General features: G+C 40.1%; 2 protein-coding genes across 2 annotated transcripts in view; one reads left to right on the forward strand and one right to left on the reverse strand.

The window, feature by feature from the left end:
- The window catches only part of LOC134643879 (visinin-like protein 1), a 48044-nt gene extending 40916 nt beyond the window's left edge, over window positions 1-7128 (forward strand). Inside the window, exons 3-4 of the mRNA XM_063496533.2 lie at window positions 2878-3093; window positions 5052-7128. Coding sequence (XP_063352603.1) covers window positions 2878-3093; window positions 5052-5249 — 414 coding nt within the window. The 3' untranslated portion in view covers window positions 5250-7128. The remainder of the gene's footprint in view (window positions 1-2877; window positions 3094-5051) is intronic.
- A 6647-nt stretch (window positions 7129-13775) lies between these two features.
- On the reverse strand, window positions 13776-19161 carry sf3b6 (splicing factor 3b, subunit 6). The gene is made up of 4 exons (XM_063495256.1): window positions 19039-19161; window positions 18435-18553; window positions 14954-15092; window positions 13776-14251 (listed from the first exon to the last, which is right to left on the reverse strand). The coding sequence occupies exons 1-4, from the start codon at window positions 19066-19068 to the stop codon at window positions 14162-14164; spliced, it is 378 nt and encodes a 125-aa protein (XP_063351326.1). The 5' UTR covers window positions 19069-19161; the 3' UTR covers window positions 13776-14161.
- Window positions 19162-24583: the final 5422 nt, after the last annotated feature.

Genomic DNA, 24583 nt, shown 5'->3' on the forward strand with positions numbered 1-24583 from the left:
TGCTTTCTAACTAACATTGCTCTCCGATGGATGCATCGGAGAGCAATTTGGGGTTAGTATCTTGCCCAAGGATATTCGGCTTGTAGACTAGGGGAAGCCAGGAATCGAACCACCAACCTTCTGATCAGTAGATGACCTGCTCTACCACCTGAGCTACAGCCACCCCAGGTGCACTGTATGGACACGAGTACTGGGCTACCTGCACACAACAGCTACAGGATCTGCTCAGCCTTGCAGATCCATGCTATGAAGCTTGAGGCGTACAGTTTTTGTGCTGATGTTAGCGCCGGAGGAATAACAGCTGAATAACTCTGTAGTTACTCAGTCAGCAGAGAGTCTCAAAGTATGTCTGGGTGTTTGATTTTATCGACCTGTGGAAACACAGGAATTCACAGAATAGGTGGTGTGACCCCACACTTCTGACCATATACATTTTTCATCTAAATAAAGGCTCTGCTGTAAACTACGTGTCCAACACTGAACAGCAAACCTGCTGGTGAACATGGGGGAGCATGAGGCTTCTACACCAACCCGAGTCTAACACTGATGTTGGCCAGAACAGAGCTGGGTGACTTTAGCAATTCAAATAAAGGCTAATGTTGCTTTAACTCCACTGGTTGTGAAAACAAGCCACATTTAACTGCTGCCAGTTAAACATCTGCAGGCTTTTTTCAACACTTTGAAGTTACAGCTTCAACTTTTCACGCTAATACTTTTCACGGCTTAATCGATGCCATATCTTTGTCATTGATTCCCGCTCTGTGCTGTGCCGGGGTCTTGCTTGTGCTTTTTATGTGTGCAAGGCTGGTAAGGTCCAAGAACAAATCCATGCTGTCAAAGATTACTGCACAAGGAAATATCAGTCTTCTTTTGACGACAGCGTTTCTTTCTGAGTGAAATCTGATAGTGGAAATGTGACGTTCACTGAAAAAAAAAGAAAAAATTGTGTTTCAACTCAGCTGCTCATTGTGTAGCTCTGCAAATGTCAGTACAAGCAGGATGTCTTGACATTTCCAGATATATTAAATGGGGAAGGTACCCGCCTTTACATGCATGCCTGCTGTGGTTCCTGAATGTGAGCCTGTGAACACGGCAGAGATTACACAAAGTTTAAGAGGGCCTGACTTTCTTCTTTTGCACAGATTCCTTTGCTCATATTTTACACGTTCAGTCTGTGGCATGGCTGCGCCTGACCTTGAATGAGTTACGGTGAAATCAGGTGCAAAAGTAATAAAACAACATGGAATATCTTTTTTTTTTTTGTTCCATTTGCTCGATGAAGATTGAAGCAGCCCGCCCAAGTCCTCAGGGAGCAGCCTCGCTCAAGCTAAGATTAACCATCGACCCAGACTTTTTACCAGGGAGGTCAAACGGAAGGTTATGTCTAATGAATGGCTCAGCTTCTCGCAGCCACCCACAGGGTTCGTGCTGTACGGTAGATGACGAAGAGCTGAGCGGGGGCTTGGTGGCCTTCCACGCAGTTACAGCATTAATCTCTGCCCTTGTGTTCATATGCTGCTGGCGTGCAGTAATGATATGGATTGCTTCAACTGTCAACACACTTTTTGTGCTTCAAGTACTTTACTGGAGGTAAAACCCAGTGGATCCTGTGCCTTTACTGAACTGTACAGAGCAGAGACGGGCTGTGTAATTAGGCATCAGTGGACAAAAACAGAGAAAAGCTGAGTGAAATAAAAACATCTGCAACATTCAACAAATGAAATTATGTTGCACATAGTTACACCTTCAACTGGTTTGTTTTTAGTTACATAATTCAGGTATTATCTACAGAACTGCCTTAAAGGTAGCATCTATGCTACAAATACAGCTAATTAGAATGCTAATGTGGTCCTACTGAAAAGGCTGATGATGATAATTATCAGCATTTTTCACTAGCAATCGGGCTAAAGTGCTAAAGTAAGTTAATCACTAAAGTAATTACAAAACATTGATTTAATTAGGTTTGATGAAATGATAAAAGTATGGGCTCTACCACGCTTGCAGGTGAATATCATCACCCTCACGTTAACAGCCGCATAGCCAACAGATGCACATGTATCAGACATCAGATCAGCATCAGCAGGGAAGTCCGGCAAAACAAAGCTGTGAGGCAAAAGGTCATGTAACTTGGAACCGCATTAAAGTCACATGTGTCAGGATAAAACAGCCGTGTGAATTTCTCTTGGAGCTAAAGTGTACAGTAGTTCTAGCTGCGACTTGTGTCAAAGCCTGGGGTCAGGCTTTGACACAAGGGACCCATGAACACGGTGAACCGGAGTCGCCTGTTTTGGAACTAGAATTTAAGAAAAGACTGCAGGCTCTGGGCGTTTTGAAGCGACAGCTATCCAGGACATCTTTACAGTATGGATAGTTGTATAAACCTGCACATGAATACACAGCAACAGCCACGTGAGACTGAAAACCTCGACCAAGGCTGGATCCACAAGGATATCGAGTCTTTTGTTAGTTCAGTTCATCCATCTCAGATTAGCTTCAGACGTTCAGCCAACACTTCTGCTAAATCTTTGTGCACATTTGTCCACAACTTTGAGTAATCCTACTGCCAAACAGACAATCTGGAACAATTACTGTCATTGGTGAATCTAATGAGAACACTTGGAAAGGTACAGCCTACAAAACACTGAGTTGCAATAGGAAATCGAAGTTCATTTAGCCACCCAAGATAAATGCAAGCAATTCTTTGCGACTGTTCTCAGGAGACGTCATGTTTGTACATTATTTGGCCACTCATGTGAAAAACACTAGAGGTTGTATTTCTGAAACATTATCTAAAGGCTCTTGTGCCCAATGACTTCAAATGACTGAATCATAGAAACATACCCGAGTACATACCCACCCTTTTCTCTTTCTTTGTAGTTCTTCCCTTATGGCGATGCGTCCAAGTTTGCCCAGCATGCCTTCAGGACCTTCGACAAGAATGGCGATGGCACAATCGACTTCAGAGAGTTCATCTGCGCGCTGTCCATCACATCACGGGGCAGTTTCGAGCAGAAGCTTAACTGGGCTTTCAACATGTACGACCTGGATGGAGACGGCAAAATCACACGGGTGGAGATGCTGGAGATCATCGAGGTATAATGTGGTTAGAAACTTTCTGAAGCGGTTAAAGGGATTTGATTATTTTTACTTGGACAGCCTTATACTTTGTTAGCTTTGTAACTTGCTGAGTCACCAGGACAACTAGTTTTGTACTTTGGTTACTGAGCGCTGAGCTGAGGCTGTCGAATCTGAGACACAGGTTATTCAAACAATTTGCAGCTAAAGACAAACGTCCATGTTTGGAGCAGACTCATCTGTAATTCAGGCCACTCCTGCCCCTCGACCCGTTTGCATTGAGGCATCCATTATTTTATCATTCTTTCGTGATCCTTGTGTAAGGATCAATAATATCCCATTTGGAGAAACATGCAATTGATGCCTCTTCATATTCAGCATTCAGTTCATTTTCATGCTTCCCAAAGGCATTTCCCACTGTTTCATGCAGGCAAACATTAGTAACAAAATCCACAGTGAAGTTGTTCACCGTTGTTATGTTCTGAACGGTAACGTCACATCCGAAGACACCCGAAAACATTCGAATGTCACAGTTGAAGGAAAATATGCAGTGACTCTGACTAGAAAAGACATATAATTAAAAAGCTTTGAAAAAGCGATAAATGTGTCAGCAGCAATAGAAGAGAGACGGTGTTCGTGCTTTTTCAGAGGAAACTTGCACAGATTTGTATTTCACCCTGTCGGTCGTGCGGGTGAACAACACTAACAACATCTATAGTCAGCGCAGGTTGCAGATATTGTGTTGTCCTTGTTTTATTTGATCAGCATATCCAATTATACCGACAAATAGAACCTCCTAATAGACATTACAGCAAACTTTACTATCAAAGCCAGCACTTTTAAGCAGCTTCATACTTCAGCATCCTTGACAGGTTTAGCTAAACCACACGTGAAAGCTCTGCAGCAGACTGGCTATAACTAATTTACCTGTTGTCTTCGTGTTTGCAGTGGAGTTTCTCTCTTTGAAGAAGTTACTGGAAATGCTTAGTAGGAAACAACAGTAAAGAGCATGTTTGTCATAGTTGCTGTTGTCAGACTACACAATAAGTTACTGTGTAGAGTTTGTGATTACAGTATTTTTATCACGTAGATTGAACTCAGAAGCTTAAATTCCACATAAAGGTACAGTAAGTAATTTATTGAGGGTATTTATAGAAAAATAAGAATATTGTAAATATACATCGATTAGTGATTAATTCTGTGTTTTCATAAACTCATAATTAATCCATAGAGAATACTTAGGAGCAGACACAGTTTGTGGAAGTTGCCATGTTGTCCCACCATCTTAAATAGAGGTGTTGTGATGGACTGTGGCTAGAGAGCCGCCACATGTGTGGTACACTTATGATAGAAGTTGCTTTAAATTTTAAGATCACAAATAGCTCTTTCAAACTATAAATGTGCAACAGTTGAACATGTACATCTTTCACAGTCTCCCTCCTTCCTCATTTCCACGTCATCCTCTTCCTCCTCACCTCAAGCCTCGCCTCTAACACACAAAACTGTTCATTTATTCCCAATATTGTCGCAATTACTTATTGTCAGTAGTTCAGACATGCAGCCCTCACATCTCCAGACAGCTGACAACAAGCCAGCTAATATAAGCTAATATTATGCCAGCCAGCGCTAGGCTCAACTATCCCAGAAATCTCACTTTCATATTGTGTGAGAATGATTATGTAAGTGTCCGAGCTCAACAATGTAAAGCATCTTTAACGTCTGCTAGCGTCTGCTAACAGCAGCTAATAGTATCTAACAGGCTAACAGCAGCTAACAGCAGCTAACAGCTAACACAACCTCAGTATTGCTGTCATCGACTTATCGACTCGTATCGTGCTAGTTTCACAAAGTTTTACAGCCTCCTCAGGAGCAAATAGACAGGAACATATATTTAGAGTACAGATTTAGAGACTGGCAGCTGAAGGAAACTTTGAAGCGTGCTCTAAAAGTCTTCTGCCCTCTTCCTCCCCCTGCAGGCCATCTACAAGATGGTGGGCACGGTGATCATGATGAAGATGAACGAGGACGGCCTGACGCCCGAGCAGAGGGTGGACAAGATCTTCTCCAAGATGGATAAGAACAACGACGATCAGATCTCGCTGGAGGAGTTCAAAGAGGCGGCCAAGAGCGACCCGTCCATCGTATTACTGCTGCAGTGTGACCTCCAGAAATAGGCCGGAGGGCGAGCGGAGCGCTCCACCAGCCGCCACGGACTGCACAGAAAGAATTTCATGTTCCATTCAGTTTGCAGCTATTTCCACTGAAAAAAAATCTCTATATATGCTTGGACTACCTTTCAATGGATCTGCTTCTTGTGTTTGAAACACTCGTGTGCATGAGAATGTTATTTGCTATAAAAGATCTACACACAACATACAACTAGTGTGCAGGTGCCAACGGTACGGGTGCGCACTCACAGTACAAACACACACACACACACACAACTCTCACTACATATAAACACCTCGCACAATTAATATATATATATATATATACATAGATCTATAAATATGAATATATATTTAAATTATTTAAAGATCAACTGCCAAAATGTGAAGTGTGCAAAGTATTTTCCATACAGGTTCATTCTACTGGAGCTTGCGCATCAGTGATGTGCTACGTTGAATTTGCCGCTACTCTATTTATTGTTCCGAGTTTACTGGCGCTAGCTGTGTGTGTTTCATTATACCGAGTAACGTCAACCGAACCAAATTCCTATGATAATGTATCTGCCTCCAATACGACACTCTATCCATCGTCTCAAGTACCAATAGCTCTAGAAGAGATGGATTTTATCCAACTTTTCCTTCCGAAAACATGCTCGTGCTGTCGGTAAATACTGTAAATGTAGTTAATTTGCATGCCTTTAGGTTCTGCCTTAAAAAAAAAAGCTCCTCATTTTGCATCCTATGATCGAAGACAGGAAGCCTTATCGGAGCAGCGCAATGACACTTTGGTCGTGGGAGAACCAGGAGAGACGATTTTTACTGGCTAGGGAGGAAAAAGTTGACCGCAGTCAGTCGGTCGTATGGGATGTAGGTTTTTTGTGATTTGTCGAGACGTTTTCTTTTGACTGCTTTAACTGTGGGAGCATGTTTCCTTGTAGATTAGGTGTGGTATATGTTGCTAAGAACTAAACCCCTGCTCCACGCGCACTGAAACACAATCCAGTCATCATACGAATTAACAGATGTTGAACATGGAGGATTTTTGAAATGAAGTGGAAGCACTGGAGCTAAAACACTTCAGCTGGAGTTAGATTGTTCTACGTTACCATCGCATCCACTTCTTTCGAGTTCGCCCACGGGTTGCATATCATCACAATGGATTCAGAGGAGTTTTTTTTCTTGTTTGTTTGTTAGGCTGTTGGAGTGTCTTGTTTGTCTTTTTCAGTGGAAGTAAATGAGTGCTAAAGCAGCAAAAGGAGCAGTGAATGGCGTTTCATTACTACCAGAGGACGGCCCTTTCCGTAAAGCCATGTGTTTAGTAGATCGGACGATTTTTGCCCCCCTCCTCAACCCCTCAAAGTCTTTCTCTCTAACCAGTCAGTCAGACTTTTTGTACTTTTTTACTCCTTTTCTCTCACAAATTGTACACGTACTGATGCATACCAAGTGTAGAGAAGTTCAGTGAAGCGCAGTGCCCCGCCCAAGAATGCTTTGGAAATCACCCGTTTGCCCTGCCCTGACATTTTCCAGCCTGCGTAAAATTACCGGTATTTTACGAGCTAGCGGAGGATAGAGGAGACGTGACGTGTCATAATATACACAGTACTGCAATAAAGATATATCATAGCAGTCCATCGTCATCTTACAACAGTGTGACTTGTCCCCCTGTCGAGTTTCTAATCTGAACTTCTTTACATGAACATCTTTGGCCAGATAATGTTTCTAATTACAACTCTGTTATTATTCTTACTGCTATCAAGATACCAAATGTAAGCAATGGCAACCGTGTACGAGGATTCTTTTGTAGCATGTATTGTGTCCCTGACGACATGGCTGCACTACTCCCTGTGTTGTGGTTTAATCTAATAAAAGGAATTCAATGGGCTGTTGTCTGCTCTGTTACTTAAAGGTCAATCATGGAGGCACACTCGTGGTCCCCAACTTTCGGTCTGATGTGGCCCCTCATAGTTACCCTGGTAGGAGTTGCTGATGTCGTTGTTTAAGCTTAGAGCTGGCGAGACAAAAAGATGTCACTGATACGACTGGACACATATTAGCTTTAGCTGTTCTTCTGGCTAATACATTTATTTCTCAGTTACCTTAAAGTAATAATTATTACAAACCCAATTTCAAAAACACAATGCTAAGATTTTCTATTCTCAATGGAACATAGAAAACATACCAAAGGTTTAAACTGAGACATTTTACTATTTCATTCAAAATATTAGCTCTTGAGTGCTGAAGTGGTACTGAAAAAGATAACATTTTGCAAATAATGTGGTGAACTTAGTCACATGACTGACGCAGGCAGCGTTTCTCAGAAGTGTCGGCAGAGGTTCACCAATCTGCAAAAAACATTCAAATTCAAAATGAGCTAATGTTTCTCTTAAAGCTGTCGATTTTCTCAGTGATTGTTATTAAACTTTTTACGTTTTCACCTGTCTAAGCTTTATTTTCATCAATCACTTTTAATAGTTTAACTAATACTTCTACTATCTCCTCTTCGGTTACTTGTTCTCTTTTTCCATTATTCTACTTATTTCAGCTGTTCTCTGTGTATTCAGTGTCAAGGACCACAGATGAATTACACGTCGTGCAGCCGTGATGACAGAGAACATTTTCACAGGACTCTATACAGTCCTATAAAACATATCATACTTTCTTACTGTTTCTATGGGAAGTAAGACGGTAAGGAGCAATGAACACCGAGCAGGTGTTTATTCACCGACACTGACAAAACAAAACAATGTCGTTAGTAGGCAGCCTTTATATCGTGCTGCTGATTGACCCCTCAAGTCACACCATCATTAAGGGTTTACATATTAAGCCAAACTAAACACACATCTTATCTGATGAAATCTTTATTGATACTAAATCAATAAAGCCTGTTGAAGCCACTAACTGGCTTCAACAGGCTTTGAGGAGTCTAAGGCATCTAATCAATGACCTTGTGCATAATTGTGCAAAAAGATGGCGGATGTAGCAGGTGGTGGTGCAGACGTAGCTCCGACTTTCAAACGGTCACGATTAAAACCAGAGATATATAAAACAACTGATGGAAGGGTAATTGTAGAGGATGAACTACTTAATTTCCTTGCTGTAAAAATCAAAACTTTAAGTCAGGATGAAATTGTGTTGTTGGCCACGAACACATTTGAATCCGAGGGGATTGAAGCCTCCAAGAAAGTTTTGTTTGAGCTCTGCCCCACTACCTCACAGCGGTGCGTTGGATATAAAGGACAGCATAAAGACGCCAACAATATTAAACTCTGTCTCAAAGTGCTGAATGAGTGTGGGGAGAATATCCCAAGATTTGTATCTCATCACCTGGATGATTTGCCGCCTGTTACATACTCCAGCATGGATGTGTGTTGTCTACTACGGCGAATGGACCAGCTGTGTGCTGAGGTAGCTGCTTTAAAACATGTAGTTAAACTACAGGCGGATGTCTGCGAGCAAGTTATGACCAATGCTGTGGAGGTCGACCAACGTGTGACTGTTCTTGAGTGTCGGTCTGAGGTGACGGCTGAGCCTGTTACTCTGAATGCTCAGGGGTCGGGGACCGATTCCCACTTTCCCCTGGGGAAACACGCAGAGGAGCAGTGGGGGAGTCGAAGTAAAGGCGGCCCGCGCGGAAGGCAGGGAGCCGGAGCTTTGGCTGCTTCAAGGACTGGGACAAGCACAGTGTCAGCGTTTTGTCCGGAGATGTTGCTATGTGGTCAAGATCGGGCTCCGACGACAGCCTCAGGTCGTAATATGGAAACTACAGCAACAACGGAGGATCCCGTTGAGACAGTGATTTCTACATGCTCCCCGCAATGGAGTAAAGTTGTGAAAAATGGCAAGCCTCGTCACAAGCTGGAGAAGGTTAATTCGGGTTCAGGAATGCATGCTGCTACCACTGGACGCAATAAGAGGCCTGGACCTGTATCGATTATCGGCACTGGAGCTGTGAGTACAATCAGAACTGTGAAAACTAAATTGGTGAGCGTGTTTGCCACTAAATTTGCCCTGGATGTAGATGCAGAAACTCTTGCTCTGTATTTGAGAGAGAAACTCAGAAGAGATGTGACCTGTCAAAAAATTGCTAGTAAACGTAGCAGGTTCGGCTCTTTCAAGGTTACTGCTGAATGTAATGATGTGGGTGAAATGTACAATCCTGAACTCTGGCCTGAAGGGGCTCTGGTCCGGCGTTTTTATGAACCTCGTAAGCCAAACTCAGTGGATCCAGCAGGGGAGATAACTGCGCCTTCTGGTACCAACGTATCTACATGAAGATGTCTATTAGGGTATTATCTTACAACTGTCGTGGTCTACGTTTGGGACAGAGTGCAGGGGACAAAGCTCGACGGATTGTTGTGGACAGTCTGCTTGCAGAATGTGACATTTTATGCTTCCAGGAGACATGGTTGTCCAAACAGGACCTGGGAAAACTTAACTGTCTAAATGCAAGTTTTTTGGGAGTGGGGGAATCAACAACTGATCTCAGCACAGCTATAGTCAGAGGTAGAATACCTGGAGGGGTTGCTGTGCTTTGGGACAAACAAATAGACCCTGTGATAAAGCCCATTAGACTGAATGTAGACTGGTGTATTGGTATACAATATACACAGAATAATAGTAGTTTTATCATTCTTAATATTTATACTCCCTATGAATCTTGTCAAAATGAGCAAGAATACCTCAGTAGGCTGGCTTTTATTAATGCATTTATTCAAGACAATGATACCTACAGCATATATGTTTTGGGTGATTTTAATGCTGATCTCACAGACAGCAGTTCTCGGTTTGCTAACCACTTAACTCACTTTTGTGAAGTTAACAATCTTATCCTGTCTACCAAAGTGTTACTGCCTGCAGATAGCTATACATACATAAGTGAAGCCTGGCATAGTACATCATGGCTGGACCATTGTATCTGTACAGCTGATGGACATGCAGCTTTAGCAAACATGACTATTAGGTATGAGGTAACTGTGTCAGATCATATACCTTTTGGTTTTACTGTGAATGTGGAACAAATGCCAGCAACAACTGGAAATAATATTGCTAATATTGCTACCAGTATAAAATTAGACTGGTCAGCATGTAGTGAAGATGATTTCTTAGCTTATCATAGTAATACCGATATACATCTGAACAACATTTCTTTGCCCAAAGAAGCTATTTTGTGCAAGGATGTCAACTGTAAGAATGCTGTGCATAAACATTTACTCTGCTCCATGTATGATGATATAGTGACTGCTCTGTATGAAAGTGGTACACTGCTTGATAAACAATATAAGCATAAGAAACCTAAGATCAGACCTGGCTGGAAAGAACATGTATCCATGTACCATGATGAAGCTCGTATAGCTTATAAATGTTGGGCCATGGCTGGAAGACCTAAACAAGGCCCAGAATTTGAACAGAAAAAATGTGCGAATGCCAGATATAAGTACGCTGTTCGCTTTATAACTAAAAATGAGCAAATGCTGAGAGCAGATTCTTTGGCCAGGAAAATGCTGTGTAATAATATGACAGATTTTTGGAAAGAGGTGAAAGCTCTTAATAACTGTAAACCATCTCTACCATCAACTGTTGAAGGTGTTTCTGGGGCAGATAACATTGCTGCATTATGGAGACAGCATTACAGTGCGTTGTTTAACTGTATAAAAAGTGATCCATATGAGGACAATTTTGACATGAGTAATGACACAATAAGTGTAAGGACACATGAAGTATATGAAGCCATTCATAGGTTATCTGATAATAAATCCTCTGGTTTGAATCACATCACTGCAGAACATTTAAAACATGCTAGTTTAAGGCTAGCTCCTCTTCTAGCACTGTGTTTCACTGGGTTTATGATTCATGGCATTTTACCAGACTAAATGCTGTGTATTTTATTGGTACCAGTTATAAAGGACAAAGCTGCAAAAGTGAGCTGTTTGGATAATTATAGGCCGATTGCACTAGCCAGTATTTTATCTAAGGTGTTAGAGAGAATCTTGTTTGACAGACTTAGTGTGTTCATCTCTTCTCTGGATAATCAGTTTGGCTTCAAACCAAAGCACAGCACTGACATGTGCATATATGCACTCAAGGAAACAGTCAGTTTGTATAAGGCTAAAAATTCATCTGTCCTCATGTGTTTCATTGATGCCTCTAAGGCTTTTGATCGAGTGAACCATAGAAAACTTTTTGATAAATTGAAGAGACGGGGAGTTCCTCAATACATCGTGAGGATTCTCTCTTACTGGTACGCTCATCAGAGCATGCAGGTTAAATGGGGAAGTAGTATTTCTGCCCCCTTTGGTGTCAGCAATGGTGTCAGACAGGGTGGGATTTTGTCTCCAATTTTATTTAATCTATATGTTGATGATTTGTCCATACAGCTGAGAGCCTGTAACACTGGGTGTATATTAGGTGAAACATTGATAAATCATCTTATGTATGCAGATGACCTGGTTGTTTTTAGTCCAAGCAGTGCTGGGTTACAGGATCTTCTTAATGTCTGTACTGAATATGGTGTGCAATATGACATAGAGTACAATGCTGCTAAAAGTGCTGTTTTGATATGTAGAACCAAGCAGGATAAACAGCTAAATTTCCCTTTGTTTAAACTGGCCCAGAAAACTCTTGAAGTTCATAAAAAGGTGAAATACCTCGGTCACTTTATTACTGAGCAAATGAATGATGATGATGACATATACAGACAACGATGTAAGCTCTATGTGCAGGCAAATACTATTGCACGCAAATTCAGCTTTTGTTCACTTCCAGTTAAAGTGGCTTTGTTTAAAGCATATTGCACACCGCTATATACTGCCCCCTTGTGGTCATCCTACAAACAATGTAGCAGAAGCTGCATGTTGCATATAATGATGCGATGAGAATCCTTTGCAGGATACCTAGAAGTGGTAGTGCCAGTCAGATGTTTGTAGCTGTGGGTGTTTGGACTTTTAAAGCACTTTTAAGAAAGTTAATGTTCACTTTTAGAGAACGACTGGATGGTTCGAGTAACAGTATAATTTTAGCACTTACAGATCCGACAGTGAGTGGTTCCTGTTACTCATCCAGTCTGAGAAAGCACTGGTTAAAGTGTTTGTGTATTTATTGATTTATTTTAAGTAATTGGGTTTTATGTATATTATGGTTTTATATTTTTACAAATGTTTTATATACTTATTTATATACATGTATATGTATGTGTGTATGTATGTATATATGTATATGTGTGTGTGTGTGTGTATATATATGTGTATGTATGTGTATATATATATATATATATATATATATATGTATATATATTTAATGGTTTATACCCTGTGTTGGGGGGGGGGGGGGTGTTGTGTGTGTTTCTGTCTTGTTTTTATGGACATGAAGTCTGCCAATAAAGATTGAATTGAATACTGTAGAAATAACAACTAATAAATAAGATATTTCAGCACTTTTCATACAACCAATAATTTAAAAAGAAAACTGATGTGGTTATTCAGTCTCTGCAATCGCTTGGTGCTACCTGAGAGTTTTAAACAGCACTCAGGACTCTTGGCCCAAGAAACACGACCGTGTACTCAAAATGTTCATTTATCACAGTGTATATGTGGGTTCTCCTACACACTGGGATACACATCTGTTGGCTTAACCAAACTGGCCACACTGATCAAGTTTTCTGTTCCTAGGCAGATGTTCAGCAGTAACAGCTGGAAGGTCGTCAACAAGAAAAAAAACCCTACAAACACATAATAAAACACGTCAAACGTCTTTGTGTGAGCGTATTCGCTAAGTGATGCGTTTAGTCTTGTTAACTGTACTTAACAGTCCAGTTAAGTATAATTAAGGAAAAGCGATTAATCCTGTTCCTGTAAGCGTTGAGCTGGTAGTTATTATTAGATAATTACAGTACGTCCTACTGTCAATCATTAAAAAAAAACTGTTGGAATTGTTTTGGATGTGCACTCCTTGCTGTGATCTTCAGCCACACATCTACTGTCAGCTCTAACAGGTACTTGATGTAAAATTCAAATGTTCGTCCTTATTTCAGATTTACTGGTATAAATAAAAATAATGCCCTAATTTACTAAAAGAGCGCATACAAAAGCTTGTAATGACGCAGCTAATAAAATCATCTGAAATGTCCTTGTACAACCACTAGGTGTCACTATTAAGGAATGATTTAATGTTAATATTAAAATTGTGATCGTCTTTTCTTCCTGTGGAAATCCTGCGTTTTCCTGGTAATACTTTGGAATGCAAACACTGTTCAGAGGAAGTGACTGAGAAAGCCTGTGGTGTTTACCCATGACTCTGCACACTGACTGCACAGAGTTCACTTAGCGGCTCTCATCTCCACACTCATCATCCCCAAACCCCAGGGACTGCATCACAAGCCATTTAAAACCTGAGGCAAACTAAGAATCGGGCGACCCCCTAACCCTTGTGCAAATGTGGAAAATGCACAGTCTATTGATCTAAATGGGTTCACGCAGAGGACAGCATTTCCACTAAATTACATCTACAGTATGTTAAAAACACAAGGAGATGGCAGCTTTTAGAAAAAAAGATTTATTTTATAGAAATGAAAATCCCATGGTCAGCTTTAAATTAAAAGTATGGAGAGAAAAGCAATGTGCTCTAGCAGACTTTAACATGTTGCCCTGGGTGAAAACTAGGACGTGTCTCCTGCTAAAGAGGTTGTCTCGCTTGTCAATCACTTTGACAGGAACACAACAAAAATTTTAAATTAAACTGACAAGCAGATTTTGCCCTGGTGTGAACTCAAATACTGACGGTGTAACCAGGTTCATACAGATTTGATCATGAAAATCAGAAAACCAAAATAAGGATGTATAATCAACAAGTGTACTAGAACAAACCAGTCCAAACAGAGCAACACGTCACATCTAGAACTGAAAATAAATGCTTTATGAAGACTACTTTGGAGGGTCTGTGTTGATGCCGTATTTCTCTTTTAGCAACTTCAGCTGTTCTTCTTTCTTTTTTGTGTCCATTTTCTGGAAAGCCTGCGAAAAGAGTTGATTAAAAAAAAAAGTACATCAATATTCTATTCATATTTTACAGAAATGTAAAACTATATATTATTTAATATTAAAATACAGACTAAGCCCTGTTCTGTGAGAGCACTTTGTCCTCATTTGTGTGTCTGCACTGCAGGGATAGTTTGGGGAACTTTAAGTCTTTATACATGTTTAGAAGTAACTGAGGAAATACAACAAAATGCTGATTCATTAAAGCACAACTACACTTGATTTTCTGCCTTTGGCATTTAAACACTGAAAAAGTGAAGACTGAAAACAAAGGATTACAACAAAGTTAAAAAAAAAAAAAAGCCATACCGGCTGTATTTACAGCCTCAACAACACGTCTGTTTCATCTCAATGTAGCATAAAAGCATTTAAGTGACGGAGGGGGGTAGTGCTACAGCTACCCTGTTCCTCTCATGCTGGCCAAAGACTCTAGCTCTGCTATCATCAGGAAAGCAATGACACAGCTCTCATCACCATCATATTGCATGTTTTGCTGTGTCATTCACCAGCTGGCTGTTAGGTCATGTTAGCAGTTATACTGTCAGCTCAAACGCAAACATTGAGAAGCCTTGAAGCTATCTATGTAGCTTGAAGGAACAGAGTTACTTTCAGGGACCTCCAAGAACCATCTGGTCCAAAAGACCTTTGTGCCTGCAGTGATGTAATGCTCATACGTACTCTGTTTGCATTGTAGTAGAGGACCACGAGGTAACGATTGCAGACATTAAAGCCTGACAGGTGGTCACAGGCATTCTTGGCATCAAAAATGTCTTCATATACGACATAAGCTGTTCCTCTTGTTTCAGGCGTGTTCCCTCTACAAAAAACATTAGACACAGGAAATCATTACCAGATCAACACCTGATGGTGGGTGACAGTGGGGCATTTTCCTGTTTTCTTAGCACTCTCTTATTTCCTGTGTTATTATTGTATACACATGACAACAGGGTGTTTTTTTATTAAATGTTAGACCTCCTCTAAGCTGAATTGACTATGTGCACATTAGCATATGCTACTTCCGGTGCGGAAACTCCTGTGGGGAGCTTTGTTTCCGGTGTCCTATTCGCGCCTTGTTTACGGTCCAAAACAAGTTAAGCAAATGAATAAATCAAGCGGCGATTTACATTTCTATAGATGTCTTGGGCATTTACCCAATATATCTGTAAATGATGTTCATCGACTTGTCGATATTTTTTCCCCAGCGCCTCTCTTTTTCTCAAAAGAGAAAAGGGATTCAAATGTTATATTTCTCAGTATCTGTAAACAGCTGTCCCTCGTTTATCGTGGGTGTTATGTTCTAAAAATAACCAGCGATAGGTGAAATCAAGTAGCCAGTTTTATTTTTTGACGCATGGACATCATGGACATACAGTACTGCACTTCAGAGTCACACTGCTAGCGATCGATGTGGCGATTGTGTACTGAACAGGAGAGACGTCACGGAGGAGATCGTCTGCAGCGATCAGGACGCAGGACACATGTGATGTATATAAAAAAAAAGCATGCAAACTCGCACTAAAAAAATCTGCGAAACAGCGAGGTGAAAGGTGAACTGCGTTATAGCGAGGGACCACTGTAATTCTGAAGGTAAGTCACAACATACCCTTCGTAAATACTAATGTATAGAAACCCTTACCTGCAATCATTCATTTTGTGTGTGGCTTTTTTTCACGGTTTGTTAACATGCTGTGTAGGTGTGTACTTGACTAGCTGATATCGACATAACGGGGAAACATCTGGTTTGACTATTCTTCACCTGTAGTTTGAATGCTGAACATTTGCCTGTTTAAATCATAAGACCAGTCACTATACAGAGATGTGCTTCTGAATGTGGACGATGTGTCTTCTGATTCTGTAATGCAGTTCTGCTTGTGTTGAGTGATGTAAACAACTGATCGATCTAAACTCTTTAAACGTCAAAATTGATCATTAGATTTTTTATGACACAACAGTGGTGAGTGTTCCCACCTTCTGCTCTTTGTAACTTAACGCGATCTTTCCGTTTTCGAGTTTTGGACATGATTTTGGAGTATATCTTCGCAGTAGCGATTGACCGCAAAGTAAAGCTACCGGAAATGTATAACCCCACATCCGGTCTCAAACCAGGAAGTTAGCATTTTCTCGTGCACATAGTCAATAAAGTGGACTTTTTAAAAAAATTATTACTTTACTGGCCAGGACATCCAGGAGCTCTCTCGCTGCAATGCAGGGATTACACGACCTTTGGGACATGCCAGTATAGTAACCTTATAGTTCTGGGACTGTGCATGTGCAGCTGGTGCCATTGCACTGAACAATCACATGGACTAGTCTGCATAAAGGCAAATAAGAGTGTGCACACAGGTCTCCGACCGTTACATTTTGGCTTTGCTTTTTCTCACTTCAACTTTGAAGTGATGCACTCAATGAGATAATGTGAAAGAAGTATTTCTTTGTCTTTTTTTGCAAGATTTTCAAGTTGAAGAAGAACAACAAGAGAGGCAAAAAGTCAATGCTTGGCTCTGATAAACATAAGTTTATATATTCTAACAACCTTTGTATATGATTCTATGCAGAGTGGTTTTGGTTTTGTTCCAACATTTGTAAAGTTTCCTAATAAACATATTTGAGAATCTAATGGAGAGGGTAACTAAAGGTTTTGACATAATGTTGGAAAAGTTATGCCAGAATGCACCTTTGTGCAAAACCACGTACTGTGCAGGAATGAACCCTCCTCAAGGCTACATCTAAAGCACAGCCTACATAACTCTGGTTTATATTTATGTAATTTTTTTGCCGAATTGTACGTTTGATGGAGAAAGTCGTAATGGGTCAGTCTGTAGCTGCAATTAATGGTTGCACTTAAACATTTCTGACATAATTGCGACCATCGTTCTGCATCACTTGTTACATGCAAATCAGAGCCCCACATCTCCCTTGACATGTGACCCCGGTTCTGGAGCAGCACACATTAAGACAGAATACACTTTTGAAATAAGACCAGGCGAGTTTCCTTCATGGAGCAGTTTTTAACCAAGTGGCTTTAAGAAAAGATCTTAACTGGAGATATAAATCAAAGTTTCTTCAGGACAGATTCGTCTTCCTCAGGTCATCAAAGGACATCAGGGATCCATTCTCATAGCAGTCCTCCACATAATGTCATTATGTCATTTGCTAGAAGATTGATTTTTATGTACCATCTACCCCACTTTGTACCGTTTATCTCTGAATCCAGTCTTATTATCTTGGCTAGAAGCTCCGGGCTAATACAAAGTTTAGAGGAAATGCTTCAGAAATTCAGTCGTGATGGTCATAGCTTGCGGTTTCTTGCAGTCAGTGCTCTAACTCAATAAAATTACCACCAAATTCAAATTTAGATAAGACTTTGAACAAATAATGTGCCATAATACAAAACTATTAGATGAGGAAGGACAATTTGTTTAGCAAAATAGCGTAATTTGCTTGTGAATTAATAAAAAAAAAATCCCATTTAATTTATAAAAAGTATTTTACAGCAAAAAAAGGAATTAGGGTTTCCAAAAAAATATGCCACCTCTTCCTCTGAGGCTGCCATTTTTTGTTTTTGGTCTGTCTATTCTCACTGTGAACACACTAATGGAGGCTAAGATTCCTGATCATGCATCAGTAAGGAACTTAGCTATGTTTCAGATCTGATACACATGTCGTAACTCATTATGGTGTAACCTGGTTGGAAATTCTTGGGAAAAGAAAGACTATTTTATTGCATACAACAGTGCGTCCCACAGCCTGTGGGGCATCTGCTCTGCCAGCCCTTCTGTCTGTTCACCCAAGGTACCCTGGAGCTAGCTAACAATGCTTAGTCCTACATTGGTGGACACTATGTCCTTGGTTTTTTAACATGGAGAAAAGTGACCTCCTTAGACTGCTTTTAAGTTTAAATGTACTTGTTTTTTACGGAGTTATCAGTTCTGTGACTAGTTAGCTAAGGTATAGTAAAGTAGCAGAAAGATGTAGTGCTTTTATGTCCACTTTAAATAATTGAGAGATTTGAATAACATTTGAACATATTGGTCAAAGATAGACAAAGACAGATAAACGTGGAGTCCAACTCCAAAATATGACTTTTTTAAAGCATCACTCACACACTTCTTCATGCACTTCAACTGCTATTTCTGAAAATCTACAGTGAAACACTTACGTTCTGATTTGTCGTATTGGTCCATATTTCCCAAAGATATCATACATTTCCTCTGCTGTGATCTTATAAGGAAGATTCCTGACATACAGGATTCTGTTCACCTCAGGAGGTAATCGGATCTGCAGCACAAAAAAACAATAAAACAGTTCGGATAAATAAACACTGTTGAGGTTACAACTACTGACGAGCATTCAAAGAGTATTCAACACAAAGCTACCGCGGAAACGTAGCTTGTAGACATTTAACTCAAACTTTGCCGGAGGTAGGTTAAATCAGTGGTAAACCGATTTATTTTACCCACCAGCCCCTTCAACCCCCTCCTGCCCTTACGTATATAACTCAGATATTTAAACTAACGACCAAAGCCCGAACAGCATCAATCATCTCAAACAGAAGACGACTTTAACTGTGTGCTGAAGACAGACATCATAAAAAGCACCAACGAGAAATGTTACGATACAATGTTGTTGTTTTCATTTTGCTAACGTGCTAAGCGGCTAACCGTACGCTAACACAAGCTAAGGCTAGCTTCGAAGCTAACTGAGCTAATGTTTCTGGAGCTCTATTTATCACAAAATTCACAGTCCCACTTTCTCACACTTACATTAGCGCGTTTTGCTGCTTGCATAGCCATTGTGACGGGTTGTTTCGTTCAAATTAAACCTACGAACGATAAACACGCAGTCCAACCAGGCGCTCGGCTCTTCTCGTCAAAATGGCAACGGAAGCTGACTGGTGACGTACTTCCGATTTCCGATTGAACGCAAACACAGAGCTTTCCACCAAACCACTCTATCTCATTTTCCTAACCTTTAAAGGTGGATAGGTGTTTCTCTCTCACGCTTCCCCAATCTGTCTACTGGTTTTTGAGACTTTTATACTAAAAAGTACTGGTTTTAGTATAGTCACTGGGACTTCTTGTTTTAGGTTTTTAGGTGCTTCCCTGCTCCACAACACTTGATTCAAATCACTATCTTGTTACCAGGCAGTTGTTGCATTTAATACCAAGCTGACCATTGGAACACAAAGTTGTACTAACTTACAGGTAATGGGAACAATAATGTTTTATAGAGGGAAAGATTGTAATTGAACAGTTCAGCTCATTCCCTCAGGAAGGATCATGAAATTGACTGACAGTAAGAGAGTAGACCCCAGACTTTGATGTGAGAAACAGTTAAGAGGTCATGGGTATCAGTTAAGAGTCATGCATATGGGGCGAGTAATATTGGGTTTGCAAATGATATGTGTATGTATATCAGGAACTTGTAGAAAACTTTGTAAAGGGAGATGTCTCAGTTTCGTTAGGTTCTACACCAGGGGTGGGCAACTCCAGGCCCCGAGGGCCGGTGTCCCTGCAGGTTTTAGATGTGTCCTTGAACCAACACAGCTGATTTAAATGGTTAAATTAGCTCCTCAACATGTCCTGAAGTTCTCCAGAGGCCTGGTAACGAACTAATCATGTGATTCAGGTGTGCTGACCCAAGGTGAGATTTAAAACCTGCAGGACACCGGCCCTCGGGGCCTGGAATTGCCCACCCCTGTTCTACACCAATTGTGAAGTCAAGAATAGTCAACAGATAGAACCACATGGGCCTATAACTGTGCTTACAGACTAACTCATTCATGCATGAGCACAGCCGCACACACTTATTTGGTTGTTGGATGAAATGTTCAAATGAAAATTACTTTCGTGTTTGCTAAAAAAAAAAGAGAGCTTTGGGACGAAGCCAGAGTTTTGACACTGTGCTCACAGCTTTGAGCATCCATGCATCCATGTGGCCATTACGCACTGGTTCTTATAACATCTCGCCCTTCTAAAGACAACACTCCTTGTAGCAGCTATCACAGCCACAACAGGTGCAAGATATGATTTTTTTAGATATTAGATTTCGTGCCACAGACTTTGTTGGTCACATTTGCGTGACTTATTTAAATATTCTGCCCCTTGCAGGATGACTACTCAAATCACAAGAAAATGTACCTTTTGAATACAGCACTAAAAAAACAAATACTTTGGCTGTGAGCAATAAAGCATAATTATCATATATCCTTATCTTTTATATAATTATAATAAAAACGTTGGTTAGGGAGGGGGTGTTCACTCTGATTTTCCACATATCATAAGCACTTTTACTCCTTTGAGATGACAGTCTCTGCTACATGAAAAATGCAACATTAGCATCCTTGCTCTTCTTATTACACGAGACAACTGTGTGGCAGGTTGCAAACACATTATTAAAGCTCTGTGGTACCTTTATTACTGTTCTTACACTGGTTTTGTAAGATAAGAGAGCAGCTGTGTGATGTTAAATAAAAACATGTGCTCACAATGATGCTGAAGTTCTGTAATCATACCGGTGCTTAGCTCTGCAAATGTCTATGTCCGAATATGAGTACTCATACTGCTAGTAGCTTTGAACTTTATCTGCATACAGTGGCACGTTTCCTTTTGTCCTGTTTGTGTAGAGGAAGGATTCTGGTGAAATAACTTCTGAGGCAACCTTTCCTCTTACCTCCACCCACCTCTGCAAAAACATGAGCTCTTAAACCAGAACACAATTAAGCTTTCTTTCTTTTGGCATTTATTTACTTCAAGACAAATATGAGTCAAATTAATTTCTCACCACTCTATTTTTGTCTCATTTTCTCATTGTGAGTTCTTGAAAATATTTTTTTCTTATGGCAAGTTCCAGCTCATATCCATTCTGAGGAAATAGCAGGATTTTGTTTTTACACATTATAGTTTCCTGAGCATGTGCAGTTTTCAAAAAGTACAAGGTATTTTGCTGTCTGCGCATTTCTTACTGTAAGGTCAGGTCAGCTGGCAAGATGATTCAAATGGTCTTTTTAATTAATAAACAGACAATAACTGCATATGTTAATAGTTTTATATATAAAAGTTGCTAAAACAAATATTTTACTTTCAAAATAAATATTTATTGCCATTAAAATTAAACTAAAACTAAGTGGGTGTATTTCTGCTCTGTGTGTTTTGGCCAGTCTTACCCCTAACAAATACCTCATGTCTGTTCCTCATATATATCTAACCCCACCCAAACTATTTATACTGTCAGAGTGCTTGGTTACAGCATTGGTACAATCTGTTTTATTTTTGCACCTGTTAACAACAACAATTGGCAATTGGCAAGTGAACAATATTAAGTAAGTAAAATATTATTTGTATAGCACCTTCACAGAAAAGCTAAAACATAAAAACAGAAATCAACCAAAGGCAAGTTTAAAAAGATGAGTTTTTAGCTGTTTTATAAATATTTTATGGCAAAACCCTACAATAGCCTACAAAGAGAACCCTGTGATAAGTTGATGCACTATGAACAAAAACTTGGTGACAGTACCAAGGAAGAACAGCCTTTACAGGAAAGGAACCAAAACCAGTTCTATGGACGTAAACCAGCAGCATAACTAATATATAGTTTAGGCTCTTTCTCCAATTCTACTTTTGGTAACTTAAAAAACAAAACAAAACAAAACAAAACAAAACAAAAAACAGGTAAACAGTAATCTGAGAGTAAAGTGCTCTTCTAAGAGAATATAATAGTTTGAGTTCTTTAAGACATGTTCAAGACAAATTGTGAGTCACAACTAATTAATAGAAAATTAATTTCTTGGTACGTTTTATAGTTTAGAAAGTATACATTAAAGTTGTATTTTAAATATTGTTATTTTTATTTATGGGAAAAATGTGACCTCTCCAGTAGGTGTTCCTACTTTAACTGAATGCTTTTCAGATAACTTTTAGAAAAACGTGACAGAAGGGTCATTAACAAATTAATTTTAAAAAATCTAATAAATCTAATTGTGGAATTTTATTTCATTTTATATTGCACCATATACTAATATGAGCACGGGACAAAAAAGGAAAAAGAAAAAAAAAGCGCGAATAACAGTTCCGGGTGGGAGGTAGAGGAGGGAAACGACTTTGGGCACGCGCGTGGTTGGGAGTTGGACTTGTTAACGGTAATCAGCCGTCGAGTTGCTGTGGAGTTCGATGATTGTGTTATCACGAAAATCAGTCTTTAAAAGTGGTAGACAAATTACACGAAACGATAAAAACACCGAGCCTGGACTAACATTTAGCTCACTGGGTTAAATCTGCGAAGTTTAGGTGAGGAGAAGTTTAGCGCCGCTGGAGCTACGGGCGTTTTTTTTTCTTTTTGGCTAGGCTAACGGTGGCAGGTCTTCTGGGAGCTAACGTCGACGGTACTTCCAGAACACTCGGCGGGATTTTCAGGTGTAAAAACGGTAAGTTATGTACTAAATCCTGCATGGTTCGCTACTGTAATTCTGTGTGCTTTTAAACTGAGGGACAATCATCATAATGAGCCCTCGCGTATTAACTTAGTACCTGACATGATGCTAGCTTTTGCGTTATTGAAGTAACGTGTGATAATAGGTAATTAAAGTTAGCATTAAAATAAGTTCTTAACATGAAAGGTTTGAAATAATGTTGTTTTCTGACACTAGACTGGACTGTCAGAAAAGACAATAACTAAGCGATAGGGTTGTGCTAATAGTGCTAATTTCAAGATGCTGTCAAACATTTCTGTGATAAGCTGTGCTGTTTTTCGCCTCGTTTAAAATATTTAAAATAATTGAAAAATATATTTAAAATTTGGAAGTTAAATCTTGTCGTGAAAAAGAAGAAAAAGTTCCTGCTATTTAGACTGTTGAGGCTTTACTTGACCCCACTGTTAGACACATTTACTTATCATCACTGCAACCCAGTAATTTAATGTATGCCCGTGAAGTTTGCGGGTCACACAAACGAATGTAATTACAGTAGCTACCAAGATAAATGTGCTTGAGTCAAGGATGAAAGCCACAATACGACCGCAGTTTTTTTTCTACTGCATCATTGAGAGTTTTTACAGGTATTACTAACGGTTTTCTTTGACATTGGAGCTCATACATTCCTTGGTGGTTGGTAAGGAGCAGTCATTGGTCGTGTCCAAATTCATGGGCTGCATCCTCCTGAGGACGTATTTGTAGACCGATTACGTCACAGCGCCGCGCCTAAGGCTGTCCAAATTCGTAGACTCCTCCGAATGCAGCCGACAAATGCGTCCTCCTTTTCCCCGAATTTGAAGGATGGGTCGGGTGTGTCCTTCGTGGCCCACCTTATCCCAGAATTCATAGCGCGGCCTAGCCAAACTCCAGTTTCCGGTGTTCTGGGAATCCATCCTACCTGGCAAACCATTCTACCCGTTGTTTCTGCGCATACGCACAACACGAAATTCAGTGGCAAATCGTCCTACCTTTGTGAATATTAGCTAGAAAAATACTCTGACGGGTAAAATTAACTGCCAAACCATCCTACCTTTGTGAATGTCACCTACAAGCATACTTAATCAGCTAAAATTTAGTGGCAAATCGTCCTACTTTTGTTAATCTGAGCTAGAAGCATACTTTAATAGCTAAAATTCAGTGGCAAATCATCCTACCTTTGTTAATAACAGCTAGACACATACTCTGACGGGTAAAATTAAGTGCCAAACCATGCTACCTACAAGCATACTTTAACAGGTAAAATGAAGTGGCAAACCATCCTGGCTGTATGAATATGAGCTACAAGCATACTCTGATGGGCAAAGTTAAGTGGCAAACCGTCATACCTGCTTAAATTGGTGCTGGAATTACTCTGTGACAGCAGAAATTTGCATAAACTACTTACGGTAGGACGTTTTGCCAAAGTAGGATGGTTTGTCAGAACACCGGCAATGGCGGCCGCTACTAAGTTTTAAAATTACTCTTATTAATCTTTCTGGGTCACAAAATAAACTCTTAACATATTTTCAGGCAAGAATGTGGGTGTGTAAACTTCAAATATCTGCTCGGTTTATCAAGATATCGCATATTTGCAAAAGAGCTTCGACGTTTTCGGAGACGTCTATTACCCACCAGTTCGATAGCTAGCCAAGAGCTTGAGGGTCACTAGAGCCGCTGAGAACGGCACAACTCCCGGCACATCATTTTCAGATCACCACGGACTTTCGCTACTCAGGTTAAAGGTAATATATAAGTCACTTAGACAACCTAAAAATGTTATTGTTTGGCTTTTTTCAGTGTTTTACTTGTTCGCGAGTAAATCGGTTTGGCTGAGGTTAAAGTTATTAGATTAGATAAGATAA

Source organism: Pelmatolapia mariae, linkage group LG15, assembly GCF_036321145.2.
Source record: "Pelmatolapia mariae isolate MD_Pm_ZW linkage group LG15, Pm_UMD_F_2, whole genome shotgun sequence".
In the NCBI taxonomy this organism is placed as follows: Eukaryota; Metazoa; Chordata; class Actinopteri; order Cichliformes; family Cichlidae; genus Pelmatolapia; species Pelmatolapia mariae.